Source organism: Astatotilapia calliptera, chromosome 12 (assembly GCF_900246225.1).
Source record: "Astatotilapia calliptera chromosome 12, fAstCal1.2, whole genome shotgun sequence".
In the NCBI taxonomy this organism is placed as follows: domain Eukaryota; kingdom Metazoa; phylum Chordata; class Actinopteri; order Cichliformes; family Cichlidae; genus Astatotilapia; species Astatotilapia calliptera.
This window is the reverse complement of record NC_039313.1, coordinates 18,152,187-18,175,327: the sequence shown is the minus strand read 5'-3', so window position 1 is coordinate 18,175,327 and position 23,141 is coordinate 18,152,187. Positions and strand designations below refer to the sequence as shown.

Genomic DNA, 23,141 nt, shown 5'->3' with positions numbered 1-23,141 from the left:
AAATATGGCCCCCACACTTGTGTTCTCCTGCTTCCATTATTTAAAATGAGCTGGTATAAACACGGCCCACACGGTTTCCTTTGAGGCTCATGCTAATCTCACAGTACTCAGGTGTGGATTTTGCCATGGCTCATAGAAGACACATTGCATAAGTTTAATCTACGAGCCATTAATACAAGCTTATAGTCATTACTGTTGCATAACCTAGATGCACACAAGTGCAGCGCTTCATATATGCACAGTGCAAGCACATATAGAGGTAGGTTCAGATACAAATAAACTGATAATGCTGCACTACTAATCATGTCCAATGACAGCATGTACACCCGCTTTGATGTCCCTGTTTATCTAATAACAAGAGCTGCCCATCTCAAACAAAAGCAGTGATGTAAGACTGCTCAAGTGTGCGGTCTATTGCAGGGCAACCGCCGGCTCTCAATCACATTCAAGTCCATAATCATCAGCCCTCATGTGGTTGGAAAGGGAACACTTATCCAGGCAGAAGGCCTCTAATGGAACAATAAAGCATGCACTGTATTCCCCTGGTGGGTAGCAGGCAGATAATTTCTCCAGATGCTGTTGCATTACATCACTGCATCACTCTGAGCCTCACTGCTGTCGATGCTCAGACACAGCAAACTTGTAGCTGGGAAACTGTTTATGGTGATCAAAGGCAGACCTGCTATTCTAGTGACTGTAGCTCTACAAGAAATGAACCAACCCTCAGAAAATGTTATTAAACTTTATTAAAAGGCATTGTATCATTAACATCCCTCTAGAGATTAGGAGGAGCAGCTGTTTTCTTTTTCTTCTCTCTTTTTTTTTAAGCATATGTTCAGTTGGCATGAAGAGCCTGGATGGTCTCTTTTCTGTAGAGCAAATATTATAATGTCCAGAAGTGGTAGCAGCTCTTACATAACCTTGTACTGCAGCATCAGGATCTGCAATACTCATTCACGCCTTGGGCCTTATACGAGTATGCCATCATCATCATTCTTCAAGTGTCTGCAGGTAATTTTATCCACAGCCACATCAGCCAAAAAGGCTCTGCTCATTGAGCGCTCTGTCGTAGTGGCAGCTCTCCAGCCACAGCAGCTGTCAAAGCAGAAGGAAAGTGGACACCGTTCTGAGTGAGTAGACTACAAACGTCCTGTAAATGCGTGTTCACGGATAAAGGATCACAAAGGTGTTGTATACAATTAGATGTTTTCAGTAGTCGGAGGAGGAAGGCAGCCCTGGTCAACAGGCCACACAGGGTGCTGTGGAAACGGGGGTCCACAAGGAGAGCCAGCCATAAGGGGGTCAATGATTCAGCTATAGAAAGAATAAATAATTGAATTATAACATTGAAAATTCACAAATATGCAAGAGTATGTATATGGCGTTTGGCATGCTAATGTGGCACCTGGCTGGACTTCTTTGCAGACTGCAAGGCTGTCTACCACCTGTGCAGCATTGTCCTGTGCCCATGAATTCAGGCTCCGTGCCAGAGAAGAGGATTGAGAGTACTTTTCAGCCATCTGTAGCAGGTAAGGCAGTACATGCACGGACATCACAGAGGGCTCTGCAAACACATTGGCCTCATCCTGCTCATACAGACTGGAACACCTGAGAGAGGGAGCAATAAGCCACACGCAGTTAATATGGTTATATGGTTACGTTTGTACAAATGCATTGATTCAGTGATGAAACGTACCCCTCCACCGAGGCATGTCTCAGCACAGATCTGAGGTCAGACTGAGGCAGGTGACACATCAGCACCTCCAGTGTGCCAGGAGCATCCCAGCACTCCTCTAGCAGCACATCCAAGAGGAATGGCAGAGCTTGATTGACCTGCACAAGGTAGACATTCCTCTGGCTTTGGCCTCTTCTTGCATGGTGGAGCACGGAGGCGAAACAAGCCGCTTTAATCCTCACCTCCTGGCTTTGGTCCTGCAGCAAGTAAAGGCCTGTGTTGATCAACCTAGGAGGGAAGATTCAGTGTTCTGAAGTCTTGCTCATCAGAGTGCATCACCTGACGACATGCTTTGACTTCCTTAATACCTGATCATAATGGGAACCAGAGTGCTGTATTCTTTCATTGTGTGGCTCATGAGTGGCGCTCCAGCCACACACAGAGCTTCAGCACATGCTATCCTGAGCACTTCAGGGACATCTGGGGCCCAAAGGCATTCCAAAATACCACACCAGCGCTGGATCATGGATATCTTTAGACTGATTGGCAAAAGAAAAGAAGAAAATTAGGACTGCAGTGAGACGTACTCCAATATGGGACTTAATAAAGAAATAAAGTGGGGCAATAAAATGTGTAAAAACCTGGATTGTGGCCAATGGGACAGCAGCAGGCTAGCAGCAGAGAAAGCCTGGGATAGAAACTCTGGCCCGCCTCTCTGGTCCTCCAGGTCCCTAAGCAGCAAATCCAGACACTCAAGCAGAACTGGCTCTTCCAGTGGGGCCAAGAGTACAACACGCTGGGATGAAGCGGTATCACCTCTGGCCATCACTGCCACCAGGGCTGCAAGGTAGCTCCTGCAGTACTCCACACTGCGGCTCAACAACGCCTCCCTTAAATTTGCCTGGAAGTGGATTTGATTGTAAGACGTTCAGGTTCTTTTTTGTCTTTTAACAGATCATTTCTCTTTATTTTCAGTTTACTGAAAGCAGTGCTTATGCATTGTTACCAAATCAGATGAACAGGTTAAAAAAAACTGCTGGAAAATAAACACCAAACCACAAAAGAATCATCTTTCCCACTGTCTGCAGATATTCAGGATCTTATCGGATCTTTTTTAAAATGGGTGAGTAACACTGGCAGGAAACAATGCAGTTGGTTGATTTAGCGATAACATAACACACAAGTGATATAAAGGGAATATATCCTCAGCACGACTGTGCTAGAGTCGCCCTTTTTCCAAATTATAATAGTGTACGGGCACACCCTTTCTTTTTGCCAGCTGTCAACCTCGGCTGGCATTATATTTAAGATTATCTTTGGCTCAAAGGTTTCCTCTCATTGTATTATAAGAAGGTCGTTACAAAAAAAGCTGCTCGGCTGGTTTTGGGAAAGTCTGCTTTCTCTGTGCTGCCTCAAGTGTAGGGAACAAATCACGTTTTACCTGCAGCACCCTCTGGACCACTTCTTTCAAGCCAGTCTGCCGCAAACTCTGCCCATCCAGGACCCATGCAACCAATGTGAGTCTAAGATCAGGGCTCGCTGAAGAGAAGTTCTCCCAGATTTTGCATGCCCACTGTTGATCTGCACATAGAAAGTGAATGGCTTTTTCATGGAAGGATGACATCCCAACCTGTGGAAACAGGTATAGACAGGCTCAATACAGAGCGGATTAGGCAAAAACAAAGAAAGACTTGTGGTAAAAGCAGCTGCAAATATATTTTCTGAATCAACTAGATACTGAGTGACTGAGATCAAGAGAAGAATCCTTAAAAAAAATTTAATTATATTGATAACAGTCACATTTGTGCTTATTTTATATAAAATGAAGGAGCTACATTTGCACCAGCCACATGTATCAGGCTTTGGAAGGCCTTTTATGGGCCCAATAAACGGGTTAGTAATTCACACACCTGAAGACTCTGCTGAGGTGTTTGGAGGTGACGCAGGAGTGTGCTGCTGAGATCTGAAAGGTAGGTCTCACAGCAGAATCTTCTAAGAGCATCGACCACATCGAGATAGACTGCTCTCACCAGGGGGCAGCGTTGAGCTTCAGTCACCATCCACAGTGACGCTATTATCCTGCTCAGCACCTCAAACAGGTTATCTGAAGGGGTGCTGCTAATGGAAACGCAGCAGGATTTCAAAACCCGACATTCTGATGAATGAACAAAGCCCTTTGAAAGCCTGAAAGTGTGAGATGAAAGAATAAAGAGCTCTTTTAAGTCTCACCTGTTGCCGCAGAGAGCTCTTTCTAGAATAGCTTTGATCTGCAGCAGCTGTCCATGGAGCCGGTTGTGAGAGCACTGCTGCTGTGGACTGGGAAGTTGAGATGTCAGGTTGATGAGGATGTTCATGTACTCAGAGGGAGGAGTCATGGCAACCAGAGCCTTTGAGGCCATCATTCTCACACTGTAAATCGGACTGGCAGACAGCTGGAGTAAAGGAGGCAGGAAGTCTGACAAAGTTCTGGAAGAAAGGAGGAAAGCCAGGAGATTCACTTAATTAAATATTGCTCAATACAGAGATTTATTAATGTGCAACTAACATATACCAGAAATGTATAAATGAAACAAAATGCTGACCTATACAAGGAACATTTTGATGAATATACTTATTTTTATTCTTGTCAAGAATTCCAGCAAAATGAGATTGCTTATTTCTAAATGTTTTATTCTTGCTCTCAGTAGTTATGGTAGATAGCTATAGCTACATATTTACTGTGCAGACATGAGAGTAATATTGATTTTCTTATCTGACTTTAAGCAAAAAACCAAATGTGAAAACTTCCTAAAATGCCTTCCTTAAATCGCTGGTCTTCAGTGACATTGTAAAGTCACTGTAATGTTTCAATCTTACTTCTAATCAAACTGTTTAAGAGAAATGTAAACATTACACACTCTTCTGAGTCTTGAACACCGGGCTGGAGTTGGGCTAGCAGAGTGAGAACAGGGTAGAGCGAGGGTTTGAGATGTAGCTTGGCCTCATTGGGTGGACCCTCGAGGTCTTGTGCCGACCCTCTCAGCTCGCCCAGGAGGAAGGGCTGGAGTGCAGGATAGTGGAAGAAGAAGGCAGCAGGAGACATAGCATGCTGCGTGGGGCCAGCCTCTTCAGAGGTCGACCGCTGGCCGAGCATTCGTGTGCAGAGAGAACCTGGAAACAGAGGATATTTAGGGCTGAACTTAATAGCCATATTCCTCAATAATCAAAATCGGTTTCTTCTTTAAAAGGAAACTGAGGTATTTCTGGTATTTGTACAGATATTTAAAAATGGAGAAAACACAGTAACAGTCATGATGAAAAACTACAAATACATAGTAAAACTAAAACTCTAAATGAGTGAGTGTCTCACTGTAAAGTTGCAGAGCAGCGTTCCTCATGGCCCAGCAAGGAGAGCTGAGCAGAGTGAGTGACAAGATAGCTACATCTGACGCAAACTGAAGGATAGCTGCTCCCAAAGCCGTGCTCCGCACCAGAGCCTGCAGGGTGTGCACTGCACACACCTGTAAGAGGAAAGCACAATTATTCCACCACCTCTGCTGTTTTTTGTTTTGTCTTTTTTAATTACAAAAACCAACATCTTCCCTCTGTAGCTACGCACCTGTGGCAGGTCCAACGTTTGGTCCCAGTCATCATTTAGAGGAGTTCTGGCTGTTTCCAGCAAGGTTTGCATACTGTGGGCTAACAGTGGTCTTGCTTTACTCGCTTCTTCTGCAGACAAAATGCACAGGATCAGCATAGGCAACCCCGCAGCCCGCCGGGTCACAGATGTAGAACGAAGACACTGAACAACCTGCAGTCCCTGTAAACAGAAACGAGTGGAAAAACTCAATCTAAAAGCCAACAATCCGTGTAAAGCTTTCAAACCGGGAATGCACCATCACTTACTTTTTTCAGCATTTGGGCTGGGATATCCCTGAGCTCTGGATCACTGCTGCTCAATAGAGAAGCGCAGAACTTTGTGAAACCTATACAACATCCCTCTACTGCCCCCTGGTGAGGAAAAAATATAGTTTCATAAAGTTTAGAACATCCAGACTCAGTGCCTCTCAGTGGGCTCTATAAAACTTACCCAGTGACGGCATTTGAGAAGAATATTCTTGAATATTTCTGCAGCTTTGATTAGATCCTGTTTTGTTAGAAGGCACTTGCTGGGTTTGGATTGTGTGAGAATTTTCTCCACCAAAGAGCCTAAAAATATTCCTATTTCCTAATCAGAAAACAAATAATGCACATTTATCAAAGTGGTAAAAACATCTTCAACGTTCAGCAATCAGTTTGTGCATCTACATCTACAGCTATACCTTGAGGGAGACCCAGCAGCAGGTGAGAACAAGGCTGTGCTCTTCAGAGAGCAGGACACACTCCTCTCCCTCTGCCTGGCCACCTGCAGATGTTTGGGCTATCAGAGAGCTGATGGCATTTCCCATATCACAAAAGGAAGGCGGTGCATCTAGGACGAGACAGAGTAATTTCTCGAGAGGTGTAGAAATAAATTTCAACTAAGTGAGAAGTGTTTCTGCAGACTGTTCTGTTACCCTTCTCGCTGGCACATGCTTCCGGATCTCCGTAAAGAACACCGAGCAGCAGCAGAGAGATGTTCTCCAGCAGGCCCAGCACCTCCATGTTCAGACTGGGGTCAAGTGTGTCATATACACTGTTGGGTGTCTCAAGCAAACACCTCTGAAGAGCACTTAGAGCACCTGCAACCCAATTCGTGACAGGATTTAAAGGACTGAAACTTTTTTTGAGGTTTATCTTAAATGTCTCTCAGTCTCACCATGTATAGGCTTTTCTCTGGCAGCAAGCATCATGTCTGCCTTGGCTGTTAGATAGTGCTCCTCGAGCTCCTTCACCAGGACTTTAACCATGCAGAAGGCCTTTGAGTTACTTTCCCTACTGTTCAGCCTGCAGCCCTCACACTGGTGTTTTGATCTACAGTGACAAAAAAACGGAAATTAATTTTCTTCCTGGTGTCCCCAGAAAAAAAAAAACGGCACAATGGATCCGATCGTCACACCACAGTGAATCTAAATAGTCCAATCAGAGTCCAAAATATACAACGAATAAATGTCATCAGTGAGAATGAAAATGTTTTTAAGCAGTTTGTTCCAGTTTGATGTACATTACAATTATCAATGCTAAAAACAAAGCTCTGTTTTTATGTAAAACATTGCATGTCTGGTTTCATAATACTGTGTCTCCTTAGTTCATATTACCTGTGAATACAAACAAGTATTTTCAAGCCACAAAAGTTTCTTATATAGAAGACTAAACTGCACGCCATCCTTTCTGCACTGTTCTTCAATGAGCAGTGGCAGCTCTGTTTTGAGTGAGCTGGCTCTTATTAAGCGTGAGGTGAGAACAAAGCTTCTGGTACGTCTGTAAATTTTTAAAAAATCACATGTTCTTCTAGTGGAAATGTCTTTTTGTTTTAGCAACTATATTACTAATCTGAGTTAACCCTGATTTATGTTTTTTCACAGAGTTTGGGTGTTCAGTAACTTCCCCTGCCAAAGAAATCTCACTACCTGTGAAGCATTTTCTAAAGTTCCTTTGTATTATCAGCAGGCAATGCAAACTGTTCCTTTGACTGCCAACTGCATCTACACAATCAGGAGTTTATGGACCTACAGCATCATTTAAAGAATCTTATCATTTCAATTCTCCAAAAGCAAGAAAAGTACTGTAGCATTGGGAATGCTACAGTATTGTGCAATAGTGACATATTGCAGGGGACCAAAATTCAATTCAATTCAATTCAATTCAATTTTATTTATATAGCGCCAAATCACAACAAAAGTCGCCTCAAGGCGCAAAACACACCACTCTCTAATAGACTGCAACTCTTAATTAATCAACAGCTTGTGCTTTGAATCCACATGCCAAAAAAAAGAAATATAATAAGAACGACAGCCTTTAGAGAGCAGTTCTTACTTCTGAAGGAGGATCTTCATCATCAGTGCTCCCATTTGGGCCTCCTGCACCCGGGGACTGCATAGAAGCTGTTTAGTTCTCGTATGCAGCACTTCAGTGAGATCATCTAGAAAACTGGGTGGAAAAAATCTCAACAATAACCCAGCAGCGAGCTCCCGAATCTGGGGGGGGGGATTCCTTATATTCAGCTTCGATTGATTTAAACCAATTAAAATTTCAAGGTAAGAAACGGCATCTCTACCTCATTTGTAGAATCTTCCAAACAGCTGAGAAGTACTAGCTGTTTTGTCCTGCAGAAGAAATCCCACTGTCCTCTCTGTCTGGCACAGCTAATGAGAGAACTGATATTTGCTGCAAACATGTTCCACAGATATCATTAAAAGCCAAAAAACAGGAGGGAAAAAATCTGTTAAGTGTAGAATATCAGCATCACATTTTCCAAACGTACCCGGAGGTTGTCCCTTCTTCCTGTCTGGGCTCCAGGTGTCTGTGCAGGTCTCCAGCACTGCTGAGAGCAACAGCAATGCCGTCTTCTTTCTCTGATAACTGTGTCCTGGTGCCAAATAGGTGTATGGAAGCTGACTCAGCCATTCCACAAATCCTATATGACATATGAAAAGAAGAAGTCACTCACCTACGCACTGTTCAAACCTGTTTGAGACTGCCTATCAATCAGAAGAAGCTGGCTTAAAGGAACGATCGCCTTAAAGGGAGGAGAGTTTGTTTCATACAGAGGACCACCTGACTGCCCTGGTGTAGGTTAAATGGGGATTATTTTGAATTGTGAATCATGCAAAGCTACTCTAGTATAGTCTAAGGACAAAAATGGGGAACTAGAAAGGTCTCATTCAAAAATGATGATTTTCTCACCTATTCCCTGATCTAAGAGATCCTGTGTCCTTTCCGAGTGAGAGGATTCTCCTTTCTTTTTGCCCTTCTGTCCTCTGACATATGCCAAACAGCCATCTCTGATCCGAATCAGAAATTTCTTCACTCCAGCCTGAAAATGTTGGCGAAAAGGCGAGGAGTCGCAGTTTAGATTCTGAGGTATGAACGTCCTCATGATCGCCATCTCCTGCGGAGTTGGTGTGTCTTTGGTCTTCGGGCAGCAGCAGAGCAGATTGAGAGCAGCAAGTCGTACTTTGTCATCTGCAGATCCTAGAGCTAGCTGGAGGGTCTCTAAGGTGGAACTACCCTGAAGGGCCCAGAGGGAGTCTCCAGTTACAGCTCGATAAGAGCTCAAGATGCAGGCCCAGGCGTGGAGGTGACCTGGGGTGTATGGGTCCAGGGAGGCCAGCATGTGGTCCACAGCAGAGGGGAACACCTGGAAGGTGCGGGGTAATAACTGCGTTGCACTGTTGTTCTGTAGAAGAGGCACTTCAGATGTCAGCGCCTCATGAAGGACAGATTGCCAACGCCGTGCCCAGTGACTCGCCAGATCCAGCTCCGCGTGTGAAGAAGAGCCATCACACAGCTCTCGCCTCTGCTGCTGGATCAGACTTTTATAAAGCTCTGACCCACACGGTGCCAGGTGATTGGTAGACAAGCACTTCAGGAGATGACTGGATATTTCAGGACACTGATCCAGCAGCTGAAGACAGGAAGGGCAAAAGAAAGACAGAAAAAGTAAACAAAGACATGGCCAATAATGACTAGCTCACAACATTAATTAACACTGTAACTGCCTTTAAATTCTCACCTTGTCAGTACCCAGATATGGCAGCAAGGCGCACAGGCGATGATACTTAGCTTTGGCTTCCCAAGGTAGCTTCATTATTCGCTCGAGCAGAGTAAGATAAAGAGCCCTCTTTGTGTCACAGAACTGTTTACAGTCCATCTCATAGAGATCCAGCAGCAGAAAAAATGCACTGCGAGCAGTTTCTGACACCCCGTCCACCTGCAAACACACAGTACGACAACCCTGGCTGTAATATGACTTTATTATTCCAACATCAAAATGGGCTACAGGGCCAGACCTTTGCCACATCTGGGTCAGTCTGACCACTTGTCACTGTTTCTAATCCCTGCATATGCCCCCCTCAAGAAAACTGCTCTTACCATCACAAAGAATATTACCATATGGCCAGAGGGTGCCTCTCAGCAGCTGCAGGACTGTTTTGACAGGACTAACTGGGATATCTTTGAACATCAGGACTTGGAAATGTTCACAGACAGTGTCCTCTGCTATATAAAACACTGCATAGACACTGTTACAGCAGTCAAACGGATCCGGGCTTATCCCAACCAAAAGCCCTGGATGACCCGGGAGGTCAGGCAGCTGCTGAAGGAGAGGAACATTGCGTTCAGGTCTGGCAAAAGGGATTACTACACCACAGCCCGATCGAACCTGAAGAGAGGCATCAGAGAGGCAAAGGGGGACTATAGGAGGAGGATTGAGGACCATCTGAAGAGTAATACCAGCTGGCAGGTGTGGCAAGGCATCCAGCACCTAACCAACTATAAGATCAATCTCGGAGCTGCGGACGGTGACCTGGAGCTGGCAGAGGAGCTGAATATCTTCTTCGCCCGCTTTGAGACCAGGGTACCGGAGGTATTGGAGCCACAGCAGCAACACGCCACCCATAGCAGCACCACCCTCACCCTGGAAGAGCACGAGGTGAGGCGCATGCTGCAGGCTGTTAACCCGAGGAAGGCGGCGGGTCCTGATGGTGTGCCAGGTCGAATATTGAGGGATTGTGCAGAACAGCTGGCTGGGATCTTCACCAGGATCTTCAACAAATCCCTCGCACAGGCGACTGTCCCACTCTGCCTGAAGTCCTCCACCATAGTCCCCTTGCCTAAGAAGCCCCACATCACCGGCCTGAATGACTACAGACCGGTGGCACTCACCCCAGTGGTAATGAAATGCTTTGAGAAGCTGGTCCGCAGACACATCACAGCAGCCCTGCCCCGCAGCCTGGATCCACACCAGTTTGCCTACAGAGCAAACAGGTCCACGGAAGACGCTGTAGCCACAGCACTCCATGCTGCATTAACTCACCTGGAAGAGCATGGTAGCTATGTGCGGATGCTCTTCGTGGATTACTGCTCAGCTTTTAACACCATCCTTCCACACAAACTGGTGGCCAAGCTACAAGACCTGGGGCTTCCATACAGCACCTGCATGTGGATCAACAGCTTCCTCTCGGGCCGTAGACAGAGAGTCAGAGTTGGCCATCACACATCCTCAGCCCTGAGTCTCAGCACTGGCTCACCCCAGGGCTGTGTGCTCAGTCCACTGCTCTACTCTCTCTACACACACGACTGCACTCCTCGCCACCACAGCAACATCTTTGTGAAATTTGAAGATGACATCACAGTGGTGGGGCTCATTTCCAAGGGAGACGAGTCTACGTACAGAGACGAGGTGGAGCAGCTGACGTCATGTTGTAAGGCCAATAACCTCCTCCTCAACACTTCAAAAACCAAAGAACTCATAATAGATTTCAGAAGGAAAAAGGCAGAGATCCAACCACTATTCATAAATGGGGACTGTGTAGAAAGGGTGGCAAGCTTCCGCTTCCTGGGAGTCAATATAGAGGAGAACCTTTCCTGGAGTGTGAACACCTCCGAGCTGCTGAAAAAGGCCCAACAGAGACTGTACTTCCTGAGAATTCTCAGGAGGAATAACATCACACAGAGACTGCTGGTGTCCTTCTACAGAGCCACCATTGAGAGTGTTCTAACTTACTGCATATGTATTTGGTACACTAGCTGCACAGGGGCTCAGAGGAAAGCACTCCAAGGGATCATTAACACCGCCCAAAAGATCACTGGCTGCCCTCTCCCCACACTAGAAGTTCTACACAATGCCCACTGTTTTAAAAAGGCCCAAAACATCATAAAAGACACCTCACATCCTGGCCACTCCCTGTTCGAACTGTTGCCCTCAGGGCAATCAGAGCAAGGACTAATAGACTCAAACACAGCTGTTATCCAACTGCAATAACACATCTGAATACTACAAAAAAATGTCCATCACGCCACTCTTGTGTTAATCTATGCACGGTCTGAAGCATGTGTGTGGGAATGTATGTGAATGTTTTACTGTTACATCTTATTAGTATTTTAAGTATTCTTATCTATTTTATTTATTGAATTTTATTGTTTTATTTATATTTTGATATTGCTAGGGATGATGCAATGATCGGGGACCATTCTTAATTTCGTTGTTCTCGTGACAATGCCAATAAAGTTTCTGATTCTGATTTATTGAGCAGCTAATATGACATCAACCAAGACAGAATATAAACAAATTTGATTCCAATTACAGTCTATTTTAAGTCTTTTGTCTATCAGACATAAAAATATACAAGACAAACATGGTTACTAAAGAATTATAGAGGAGAGGAGTAGAATATGATAGGATATTTTTTCTGCTCCCCTTTCCTCTGCCTATCCTACTCCTGTCCTCTGTAATTCTTTCCATATTGCCAATTTTGTCTATCGAAGAGTTTGAATATTAAAAACGTCCCACTTCACTTAACAATAATAGTTCTGTTCTCACCGGGCTTTCTGCATTGGTCCAGATGAGGTGAATGAGCTGCTGCAGCAGAGTGCAGTTGTCAGGAAGAAGGCGAACACGTGTCACCTTCCACAGATCAGCCAGACATTCTTTCACCTTCTTCAGCCATAAGTTTAACACTGCAACAACACCTCAGGTTTATGTAGGCCACAGAAGTGTTGCAAAGCATGAACAAACAGCTTAGGCAGCAACTCACCTTCGAAGGCAAAGTAGTGACAATCCAGCTTCTCCTCGCACAAAGTAAACACCAGAGGAAACAAACCGTGCAGCAGCAGGCGATTCTAAAGAGAAAAGTTTGGAAATGAAAGCAAACACAACCACAATGCATGCTCTGAGGTGGACTTCAGGTAGATTTACTTCTGGGGCGTCCTCATGTGAACTGAGCAAAATGTGAGGTCGACAGCAGGTCAGGAGACCTCTGCAAACAGCCAGTCTGGCCACTCCATCCTTCTCTGCAGGGTCGCACTGCACCCGGAGAACACCGACAGCCAGCAGCCAGGGCTCTGAGAAATAACAGGAAGTGGGAGCTATTCAGCAACGAGTGTCCACACACTTACAGTGTGCTGTAGAATCTGTGATAACACATTGTGTGCATAGTTTCTGATCAATTTTTAGACATAGTGCAACATATATTACATGTATTGGCAGATGTTCGCTTGGGTAAATATCTGTTCAAATTCCAGTGCTTGATTTGCTTCTACATTCATGTCACTGCTTCCATACCCAAGTGAGAGACCTGTAGCAGACTCCAGGCTGCAGCTCCTCCAGCTCCGTTCTCTGAGGCTGTGTTGATCAGCATGGCCACGGCGGTGCCGGCAAGAAGACGAGTGTCTCTGTTGCAGCTCTGCACGACAGGACACAGTCAGCATTAAGCTGTAACAGCTGACATTTATCCCGTAAGTGAGTGATTAATTAATTCTTTAGAAACCTGTACAAGTATTATGGCCATAAGGGTCTGCAGGATCTTTTGCACTGGGGCTCTCTGTTCCTCATCCCACACCAGAGGAGCAACATCACTGGACAACAGCTGGAATATCTGCAAACACACCTGCAGAGATTACAGTTCTCCGGTCAGTGACAGAGGTCACGCAGTAAGTTGATGATGATCCACACTGCTCCTCGCATACCTTGACTGTAATGTAGCACAGCGGTCCATCTCTCAGGGATTCTTGCTGCAGTGCGACAGGGAGTAACTCAGAAACTTTGTTCAGCATGGACATGTACGACTCTCTCCACACCTCACGGCCAACAGTGCTGTCTTCCAGGAACATACAAGCTGCAGACAGTGTGTGTATATATATATATATACGCACAGGAACAACAGTTAAACACAAGTTAAAGGTGGCAACTTACTAAAAATAAATGTAAGTTTAAATTTGTTCTGACCTCTTTGCAAATCCTCAAAACACAAAATCTGAAATGAAGACAAGGTCAAAGTTGGCTGCAGTCCTTTTATGGAAATGTGCGACAAACCAAAGCGAAGTGAGGACTCTGTACCTGGTCACTGTGGACTACGGAGTGGAAACACTCACGGGTCTCTCTAAAAACCAGCTGGTGGTCCACCTTTGCTAAATGTTGCAACATCTGTTAAGGAATAAAATAAAGGTGTAAATGTGCCTTTCTGTCTTTAAGCTGCGAACAGCCACATCGGACACAAAGTAAAGCCAACCTGGTCCACTTTGCGACAAGCTGTGGAGATGCCGACCATCTGCAGCTGCGTGGATATGAGCAGCCTGACGAGAAGTGTGAGATGGTCGTTTTCTAAACCAGACAGCTGTGCTTCAGAAAGTTGTCTCAGCAGCTGGACAGCTTCCTCCAAGCAGCGCTCCTTGCATCTCTTCACGCCGCTCCTGTTCACGGAAGCGCACTTATTCAGCCAAACTTTTCAGAACAGCATGCAGTGTTTTAGAAAATAGCTATGCGTGCCTGAGGTGCAGCTGCTACCTGGACGATTCAGACAGTTTCTGAAGAAACTGCCTCAGAGTCCGGCTGACGTTCTCAGCTGCTTCATTCTCGGAGATCACACAGTCCTGCAGACTTCTCAGCAGCTCTTCAAACCCCAGCATCATCACATCGATTCCACAGTACAGATGTGTACTGTTTCCAGACTCCCAGCGAGCACGTTGATTTACAGGTCACGTGACAAGACTCTTCTTCTACTATTTTTTAGAGCAGCTGTCATCGCAGACTTACAGCCACATGCTGCCACCTAGAGGCCGAAGTGTTATTGTTGCTATCCATAGATTTTCAAATTTGAAATGTACTGGTTTGCAAAAAAAACAAATAAGCAATTAAACAAAACAACAACAACAACAACAAAAAACCCCAAACAAACAGAAAAAATAGTGACAAACTTTTATTATTGGATTTTATGTGTAGTCTTGTTTTGTGACACACACAAGTGTGACACGTATTTAATTACTGACCTTTTGCTAAATATTATTTATACTGTCCTCAAATGTTGATCTATATATTGTTAATATTTTAAGTGTTTCTAGTTGATTTTGTGATGTTACTCATTATTCTGGTACTTTGTATCCACAGAATCGTGGGATGTATTGGCGAAAAATAAAATCAATCAATCAATCAATCAATCAATCAATCAATCAATCAATCAATCAATCAATCAATCAATCAATCAATCAAATATAATGTAATATTTTGGTATGCTTTTCTTCACCAGAGGCCAGTGAGGTTCTGAGTGTATAGGTATAAATCACTCCTGACCAGATGATGTCGCTCTTTCCGTTAAGCGAGATCCTCTCCGGTCTCATCGTGGGCTGTGATTGGTTAAGGACGTTGCTAGGACATCACGAACAGTTTACAAATATGTCGACTTCCTGAGGCAAACCAAATGGCTAATGTGGTCGTATTATTATATTCTTCGTTCTTTACACATGTTTTACTCTTCGCTTGCGTGGCTTACACTCAAAACATTGTCGGTAAGACCTTATATTTAATTTGCTTTGAAATAGCTGACGGTACCTTCGCAAAACCTACCTGAGAAACGAGCAGTTGCTAATTTTTTAGTGAATTTTTGTAGCTAATATGTGACATAACTGTTTTGAAAGTTTTCCAGCCTTCCTTTGTGATTACAACGGGACCAGTGGTCACTGCAGTTTTGCTAGGAAACACCTCGGGTATCTCTCTTAGCCTGAGGACAGTTTCTCCATCCAACACAACAGGTAAAAGCTCCAGGACACCACATATCCTCTTTGGTCCACCAGCCCCCCAGCATCCCAGCATGGTCTGGCAGTGATATTGTTGTACTAGTTTAACTGCATTTTATAAATTCACAGCTTAGAAACTCGAAAAATGAGAAGAATTTAGCAGTAGTAGTTGTCGCGGTTCGAATTTTGAGGAAGAGACATACGAATGAAAGTCCATAGTGGGTCAACACAAATTATTTTATTAAAACACATATGTGGTGAAGATAGGCTCTGCAAAACATCAAGCTCCATCTTCCCCTTACAATAGGTGGGTGTAATATTTATACTTATGATGACCAGTACCTCGCGTCACTAAAACAGAACAGTTCCTCTTTCAGTTCCTCCAGATGCATCCTGTTATTCTACTTGTCCAGACTTCATCTGTGACCAGGCCAACTCCAGTGCAGCCTGCTGAATGCACACAGGCCACATGTAGTAAATTATACTGTAAACATGTAGGCAACCTTTCAATAGCTGAACTTTGCTCCATTGATCGGCCAGACATCGCGCTGCCCGTAGCTTCAAACCATTAATTAACTTACCCGAGCTTCAACCCTTTAATTATGCAATATGTGTATAACATGATTACAGTTGCACCTGCAATGAAAGATTATGTGCTTATGCTAACACCTGAAATACAGACTTTATTATAACCTCACCAGTTTCAATAAATGTGTCAATGAAATGATAACAATGATAAATCATAAATGATGCAACAATAATAATAAGGATTATGAATAGTGACAGTAAAATAATTTTGGATGCATTTGGTTGTTGTTGATGGTTTCCTTTTAACAGGAAACATTGGTTCTCCATCATGTGTAGCAGAAGAAACAAATTGGGTCCTCACAAGGGAGCAGCTGGGAAAGGTAAGAGACTTGTCCTGTCCTTTTTGTGGCATAAAATGGAGAAAATACACACCAGAGTTGTTAGAAGCATGAAGTTTATTTCAAATATTAATTAATGAATTGATCTGAGTTAAGAATGTACAGTGAACAGATGCAACAATGATGAAGTAAGACACAAGCACCTGAGTTAATTACAACAAAAATTTAATTTCATAAAGTTGATCCTTGGACATGCATTTTCTTCATGGTCTTGTTTGTCTCATTTGGTGTCCCAGACTGCAGTTCGAGTTCATCTAAGACTGAATCAAAGTCTGCATTTATGTGGCAACAATGATACAAACACAGACTGCTGTGAAAGAGCATTGTGCATCCTGGAAGCCCTTCAGGTGTCTGCCTGTGTGGACGGTACACCCCAGGCATCGCTGCTGATCCAGGCTAAGATACATGCCCTGTTGGTTCCTGCTAATCCTGGATCTGGTAATTCAAATGAATCTTGTGTCTCACTGTAATGTGCTTTCATTTAAAAAAAAAAAAAAATTCAAACAACAAAAATTGAAATCTCCATTTCAGATAATAAAACAGTTATTCCAAACCAAGTGTACCAGCCCCTGGGCCCTTGTCCTTGTGACCTGACATCCGGAGCGTGTGACATACTCTGCTGTTGTGACACGGTAATATTTTTTAAAAGACAGGTGTGGATGTCAGACAAATATTTTCTTCTGTGTTGATCATCAAGTGATTAATTTGTGACTTCCCCCTCAACAGGATTGTTCCAATGAAGATTTGAAGCTGTTCTCATCCCATTGTCTGCCAGGACCCTTTGGTGGGCAGGTCTCTCCTGCTCCAGATTATCAGTGTTCTGTGCAGTCCACAGGAAATTCCCCAGATTGGTTTCCATTTTTATGTGTCAACTCTCCCCCTGAAAACAACCCTTACCTTGGTCACTTTTACAAGGGAGACACAATGTGAGAAAGGTTTAAATATATTTCAGTCTTGCAACTTATCAAGGAATTTCATGTTTCATGTTATCATCATTTGTCTTTCACCTGTCTAGTGCACCTAAGCCTGGTCCATCATTCCAAAGTCCAGTTTTACCAGCTCCAGTCCCAGTTGATGTTTATATTCAAGGAAATCCAATTTTCACATTAAATGGCCAATACTTCACTGTTCCTCAGGTTAGTGTTAGCGTGTACAGTGGCCCCTCGTTTATCGCGGGAGTTACGTTCTAAAAATAACCCGCGATAAGTAAAATCCACGAAGTAGCCAACTTTATTTTTTACAATTATTATAGATGTTTTAAGGCTGTAAAACCCCTCACTACACTCTTTATACACTTTTCTCAGACAGGCATGAACATTTTCACACTTTTCTGTCTTGTTCAAACACTCTCAAAGTTCAAACCTTGTAGAAAAATAAGTGCAGTATAATAGAATGAAACCAAAGGGACCCGCAGGTGATGACATTTCGTCGACATTGTTGTGTTTGTTGGGGAGAAAACTTGCAAACATACAGTACAGCACTTCAGAGTCACGCTGCTAGCGATCAAAGATTTATGTAAATTTGACAAGCTGAACGCACTTTGTACTGTACAGGAGTAACGGCACGAGATTGATTGACAATGGTCAGCTAATCGGGACACAGAACACAATGCGTTGTAAAAAGACAAAAAAAGCACGCAAAATTGCACCTCAAAAAAATCCAAGAAACAGCAAGGCTGCAAAAGGTGAACCGCCATATAGCGAGGGACCAGTGTATTTAATGCCTTTTATTATAGGAATGTTTTATATGTAAGTATTCCAAAGCAGTGACAGCTAACACTTAATGTAACAACTGTTCTGTTCAACAGAAGGTCCTTGGACTTTGTGTAAACAATGCTCCTGTAGCATTTCTGAAAAATTTCAACTATGAGTGTACAACTCTGCTGCTCTCCTGTCCAACTGGATATCCTCTACAGACACTGTCAGGAAACCTAAGCATTAAAGTGAAGAATGGACAAGGAGGTAGTTTTTAAAAATAATAAATTATAGAAAAGCTTTGAAGTGTTTTAAAGCTATCTGAATGTCGAGCTGTTTAAAAATGGTTTTGTTTATTCCTGTATTTCAGGTGATGTTGTGGTAGATGTAACTGATGAAGTGGCTGCTGATACGAGTCCATTTATTTCCATAATAGATGCAGTTGCCCCCTCAGGTATCCACATTACATTACTGCATTACTAACATAACTCAAATGTTTAATTGACCTTAATGTTGGCATGTTTGGGCATTTTTTTCAAAAGATGAGATGCTGGTTTGTGAAAATTTGACGTTAGCGCTGGATTACAAGTTTTACTGGAGAGAAAATGGCATCACAGGCATCACGCTGACAAGGACTATTGGGACTATCATTTTAAATAGTCGTGGTAAGTGCTATAACGCTTGGCCGTTGTTTAGCTTGACTAATGGTTCTGACTAATATTGTTTTCTTTTCCTGTAGTTTAAACTCATTTTTGGTACTCTCTTGTCTTAACAGCAACATTAAGCACAAAGTATTCTGCCACATTTCTAAATGGAGAATTTTCTGGCGAGCCAAACTCGGGCAACCCAGGTAGGACCAAGAGGAGGTTTTGTATAAAATAAAGTATTTACAGTGCCTGGGAATAACATGTGTACACATTTTTAATGACAGGTTACCAGGTGGGAAGGCCTGTTGTTGCTGGAATTGTGGAAGCTTTGGACAGCAACAAAGGCTTAATAAAACGGACATCAGTTAATGTTTGGAAACCAGGTAAAACCCATAAAGATTGCTGATTAGTAGATGACTGCATGTAACCTACATACTGCCATATAAAAAAGAAGGTTTTCACAGGACTCTGTGCATTTATGTGAAAAACTATCTCATGATTCAGGAGCATGCAGAGCCATTTTTAGTACCAAAAACTTGAAGTGATCATTTTCTTTATGACTTGATCAGTCTTTCACATCATTGTGAAAGAATTTTAGTCAAGCCTTCTGGGCTTTGTTTATACACAGCTCTCTTTAGTCCTGTCACAGCATTTCAATCAGGGTGAGGTCTGGACTTTGAATGGTGCGTTGCAGTTAATAAAAAGTCTTTGATTAGGAGCCTCTGGGTGCTACTCACCCTCTTCATTACTATGGAACTATTAAGGGGGCACTTAGTTTTCCACGGGATTTCACAGAGTCCTGTGAAAATGTTATTTTTTACTTGACTGTAAGTTTCAGTCCAAACAATTTGACTTACTGTACATTGAAGATAACCAGTCCTCTCCATTTTCTGATCTGGCTTCCAGTGAGTGATGGACTCTGTTCCACTGCTGGGATGAAACCGGTTCTGTTTGGAGAGAATTCAACATCAGGGTGTTTGCTGCCTGTCAGCCGGCAAAATCTAACTCAGTGTAGCCTTCTGAGGTCAGTGGCTTTGCATGATTACTTCTCTAATGTATATATGTAGATATATGTGTCTTTTTAATATAGTTTCTTTCCTCTTTAGAGAGACTGTTACTAACCTACAGGCAGATTTGATTGCAGCCACATATGTGGCAAAGAGTGGAAACCCAGATTTTCTAACTATGGCAGATTGGATAAACATAAGTTGTAAGTACACAGTGCAAAGAAAGAATTTCCTTTTTAAAAAAAAAAAAAAAATTGTCTACTTTTTAATTATATTAAACTCCTTTTTGCCATTCTTGTTCTGCCATAGTATTTTTTTTATGGTTCTAAATGTTTTTCACAACATATAAATTCCAGTTGTGACACTGAACTCAAGCACAGCAATGAAAAACAGCACAAGTACATGTTACGATATTCCGGCCCACCTGCATATCCATATTTGGAGTGTTACCACCAGCGTGGTAGAGGGTGTGCCTCAGAGGGAAATTCGTGCTTTGCAAGTCAGGTATGTATTAGAAGGGGCTATTGATTATTGCACATAATGAGTCACTTCATATAAAGAATTCTGTTCTGTTTTAGCAATAGCCCATCTAACTGGGCGCTGGACTGTGGTGGAGGTGCTATCTCTTCATGTGTGGACCCAGAGGAGCCTCAGTTGTTCTACATCACCTCCTCTGTCACATTTATTGACATTCCTATCAACACCAGACCAGCAAAAACCAGGTGCTTAATCCAGCAGAAACAGTTTTTATACCAGATACAGATTAAAGGCCGATTAAAAACTTCCTGTGTACTTTGTTTCTAACAAAGTGTTGCTTTGTTAATTAATTTTTCCCTTAGGTTTTACATAAACTTCACAGAATATGACTGTAACAGGAATGATGTGTGTTGGCCTGAACTCGCCTTTCCCATCACCAAGTATTACACAGGTGAGAATTTGTTAAATTCTAGAAACTGTGCAGTGTTTTTACTCTTTCCTTTTGGACGTTATTTAATCAATTAGGAAGAGTCCTTACCCAGAGAATAATTCCTCTGTATTCTATTTGTGGTTTTAAAATAATTTTATCCATTGTTAGACCTAAAAGCTTAAACAAGAGCAACACAGGCTCTACTCCAAATTACAATGTAATATTCAGTGTAATTGTACCAAAATCAGTTCTAGATTAATAGGATTCTGGTTAAATGTATCTTTAAATGCATTAGTGAATAAAACTGATCCTGAGGTGGATAATAAAAAAAAAACTCTCATGTGTTTCACTTTTCCCCCCTAGAAACATTTCTAAAAGTTTGGATTACTGAGACTACAGTCAGTGACCTACTTTCCCTTTATCCTTCACAGGCGAGCCATTTTCTCAGTCGCTGGCTAAGGGCATGATCTTGGTTTTCTTCTTTATCGTTGCCTCAGTTCTTGGCACCCCGTGGAGACAAATCAGACAGGCGTGGAACAACTCTGCTCACTAAAACTCAGTGATGATGGTTTAAAGTGTCACTGAGGATAATGACACCTTTTCCTTAATAACATAGTAACTTACATGTTTATTCCTATGATTGTTGTAGGAGTATAAACTGTTGTATTTGTGAACCTTTTTGCAATAAAAATATTTTTCTATTACTTTCTCGTGCATGGGACTTGATTCCTGGTTGTTGTTTTTTCAGATTTCAGTTGTTCTCACATGGCTCAGGGTCATCACCCAGAAGCAAAATATTATTTCAGCGTCACACAGACAGGCAACAGCTGTAACACAGTTACTGTTCCTTAGGATTATAGACCTGGGTTTAAAGTTATTTACTATATTTTATAGTAATAGTAATTTAAATTACCTCAAAGTTGATGTCACAGAGTGATACTGAAATAAATCACCAGTGCAATTTAAATTAAGAAGCAGGAATATTAATAAAAAAAAGTATTTATTTGTGAGACAATGTGCTGCTGACAGTATTTATTAATGGCAAGGCAAATTTATTATTTAATGTGGTATTTCATGCTGTAAGAGATAATCATCAAATCATTACTGAATGCCGCCTACAGGCCGATATTTATTGCAGCCACAGATGTGCATCAGTCAGCGTTCTGTTGCTGTTTATTGCTGCAGTGTGCACTTTGTGATGAGGTGTGTCTACGCAGCCACATCACTTCCTCTTTTGTTAATTTGTGTTTCCTTTCCATTTTGCACTATTTTATTTTTAGAGTAATTGTTCTTTTTTTTTTTTTTTTTAGTCATCACACTTATTGAATCTACATTTTATTTATTTTTACACAAACTATTCTGTGTACTATCTTCAAATGTCCACTAGATACACAGTGAAAATGGAACATAGTATAAATGAACCTCTGGCGTCTTCTTTACTGCTCTGAGTACACTAACAGCACAACAAAATGGAAACAGGGGAAATTACACAAATGAACTCAAACAAAGGATTTGGGGCAATTAGGCTTCAGTTTGGGCTGTTAAATTACTACGTTATTCTTTTCATTTGTTTTTGGTGATATGGCTTGTACATACTCTGTGACAGCCAGTTACCAATGTATGTGCTAAGATTGCTAAAAATGCAAATGCATTGTATGAATAATGCAGTTCAATAGCCATTTTGGGGAAGTGCATATTCAAATGTAATTTTTAAGGAGGATTTCATTCTCTCAGTTTCTCTGTTTTTTCAGCAATACGTAATAAACTTCCTAATATTTTCAGTTCACTTCAGCAGCATCACAACCATGACTCCAAAATGGTTTTAGAAGAACCTAAATGATAAAATATAGATTTATTCTGTCTGTGAAATCAGATTTATGCGACCTATTTTACCTCCTGTAGAAGCTTGCTTCTGCCACTGAAAAGAAAGCCATCCACAAGTCAAAATTTGGGGTACAGTGCTGTGAAAAAGGATTTGCTGCCTTCCTGATTATTTTTTTTACTCATTTGTCACATGTGTTTCAGACCATCAAATAAAATTCAACTTTAGACAAAGAAAGTAAAAAACTTTCTTTTTCTCAAGTAAATACAAACTCTAGTTCATTCATAGAAAAAAGCTATCCAAACATACCTGGCCCAGTTCTAAATATGCCCTCAAATCTAATAACTGGCTGTGCCACGCTTGGCAGATCTTTTTTTTTTTTTCAGATCATTGTCCTGCTGCTTAATCTGAGCGCTCTTGAGCTTCAGCATAGTAACTGATGGCTGGACATTCAGAGTTCATGGTTCCATCAATTACAGCAATTTGAACACGTCCTTAAGCAGCAAAGCAGCCTCAGACCATCACACTGCCACCACCATGTTGGACTGTTGGAATGTTGCTCTTTTTTTGAAATTCTGTGTTCGTTTTAAACCAGATGCAACAGCACTCAAACCTTCCAAAACGTTTTTGAGAAAACTTTTCTCAAAAGTCTTGGGGATCATCACCATGTTTTTTTTGGCAAATGTGAGACAAGCCTTTGTGTTCTTTTTTGGTCAGCAGTGTTTTTCTCCTCAAACTCTCCCATGCATGCCATTTTTGCCCATTCTCTTTCTTACTTTAATCATGAACCCTGACCTTAACTGAGGCAAGTGAGACCTGCAGTCCTTTAGATGT

General features: G+C 42.3%; 2 protein-coding genes across 5 annotated transcripts; one reads left to right on the top strand and one right to left on the bottom strand.

Moving 5' to 3' along the window:
- Window positions 1–728: 728 nt before the first annotated feature.
- On the bottom strand, window positions 729–14,313 carry LOC113033773 (thyroid adenoma-associated protein homolog). Of its 4 annotated transcripts, XM_026187865.1 has the most exons (32): window positions 14,079–14,313; window positions 13,804–13,984; window positions 13,632–13,718; window positions 13,521–13,548; window positions 13,262–13,410; window positions 13,063–13,182; window positions 12,858–12,978; window positions 12,492–12,637; window positions 12,331–12,415; window positions 12,117–12,253; window positions 9,309–9,506; window positions 8,480–9,200; window positions 8,058–8,210; window positions 7,851–7,960; window positions 7,610–7,770; window positions 6,453–6,607; window positions 6,211–6,375; window positions 5,977–6,125; window positions 5,745–5,882; window positions 5,561–5,665; window positions 5,274–5,474; window positions 5,025–5,175; window positions 4,573–4,825; window positions 3,905–4,141; window positions 3,586–3,793; window positions 3,117–3,305; window positions 2,317–2,576; window positions 2,044–2,214; window positions 1,697–1,963; window positions 1,406–1,608; window positions 1,198–1,314; window positions 729–1,095 (listed from the first exon to the last, which is right to left on the bottom strand). In XM_026187865.1, the coding sequence occupies exons 1-32, from the start codon at window positions 14,201–14,203 to the stop codon at window positions 1,052–1,054; spliced, it is 5,535 nt and encodes a 1,844-aa protein (XP_026043650.1). In that variant the 5' UTR covers window positions 14,204–14,313; the 3' UTR covers window positions 729–1,051. The 4 variants fall into 4 exon arrangements, with proteins under 4 accessions (XP_026043650.1, XP_026043646.1, XP_026043647.1 ...); XM_026187861.1 differs by having other exon boundaries at window positions 729–1,314; XM_026187862.1 differs by having other exon boundaries at window positions 729–1,314; window positions 3,586–3,790.
- A 584-nt stretch (window positions 14,314–14,897) lies between these two features.
- Window positions 14,898–21,189, top strand: tctn2 (tectonic family member 2). The gene is made up of 18 exons (XM_026188703.1): window positions 14,898–15,076; window positions 15,206–15,319; window positions 16,142–16,212; window positions 16,467–16,668; window positions 16,762–16,862; window positions 16,957–17,156; window positions 17,246–17,366; window positions 18,038–18,191; window positions 18,295–18,378; window positions 18,467–18,589; window positions 18,700–18,774; window positions 18,856–18,954; window positions 19,478–19,595; window positions 19,678–19,781; window positions 19,935–20,082; window positions 20,157–20,300; window positions 20,418–20,506; window positions 20,917–21,189. Exons 1-18 carry the CDS (start codon window positions 14,989–14,991, stop codon window positions 21,036–21,038), a joined length of 2,157 nt encoding a protein of 718 aa, XP_026044488.1. The 5' UTR covers window positions 14,898–14,988; the 3' UTR covers window positions 21,039–21,189.
- Window positions 21,190–23,141: the final 1,952 nt, after the last annotated feature.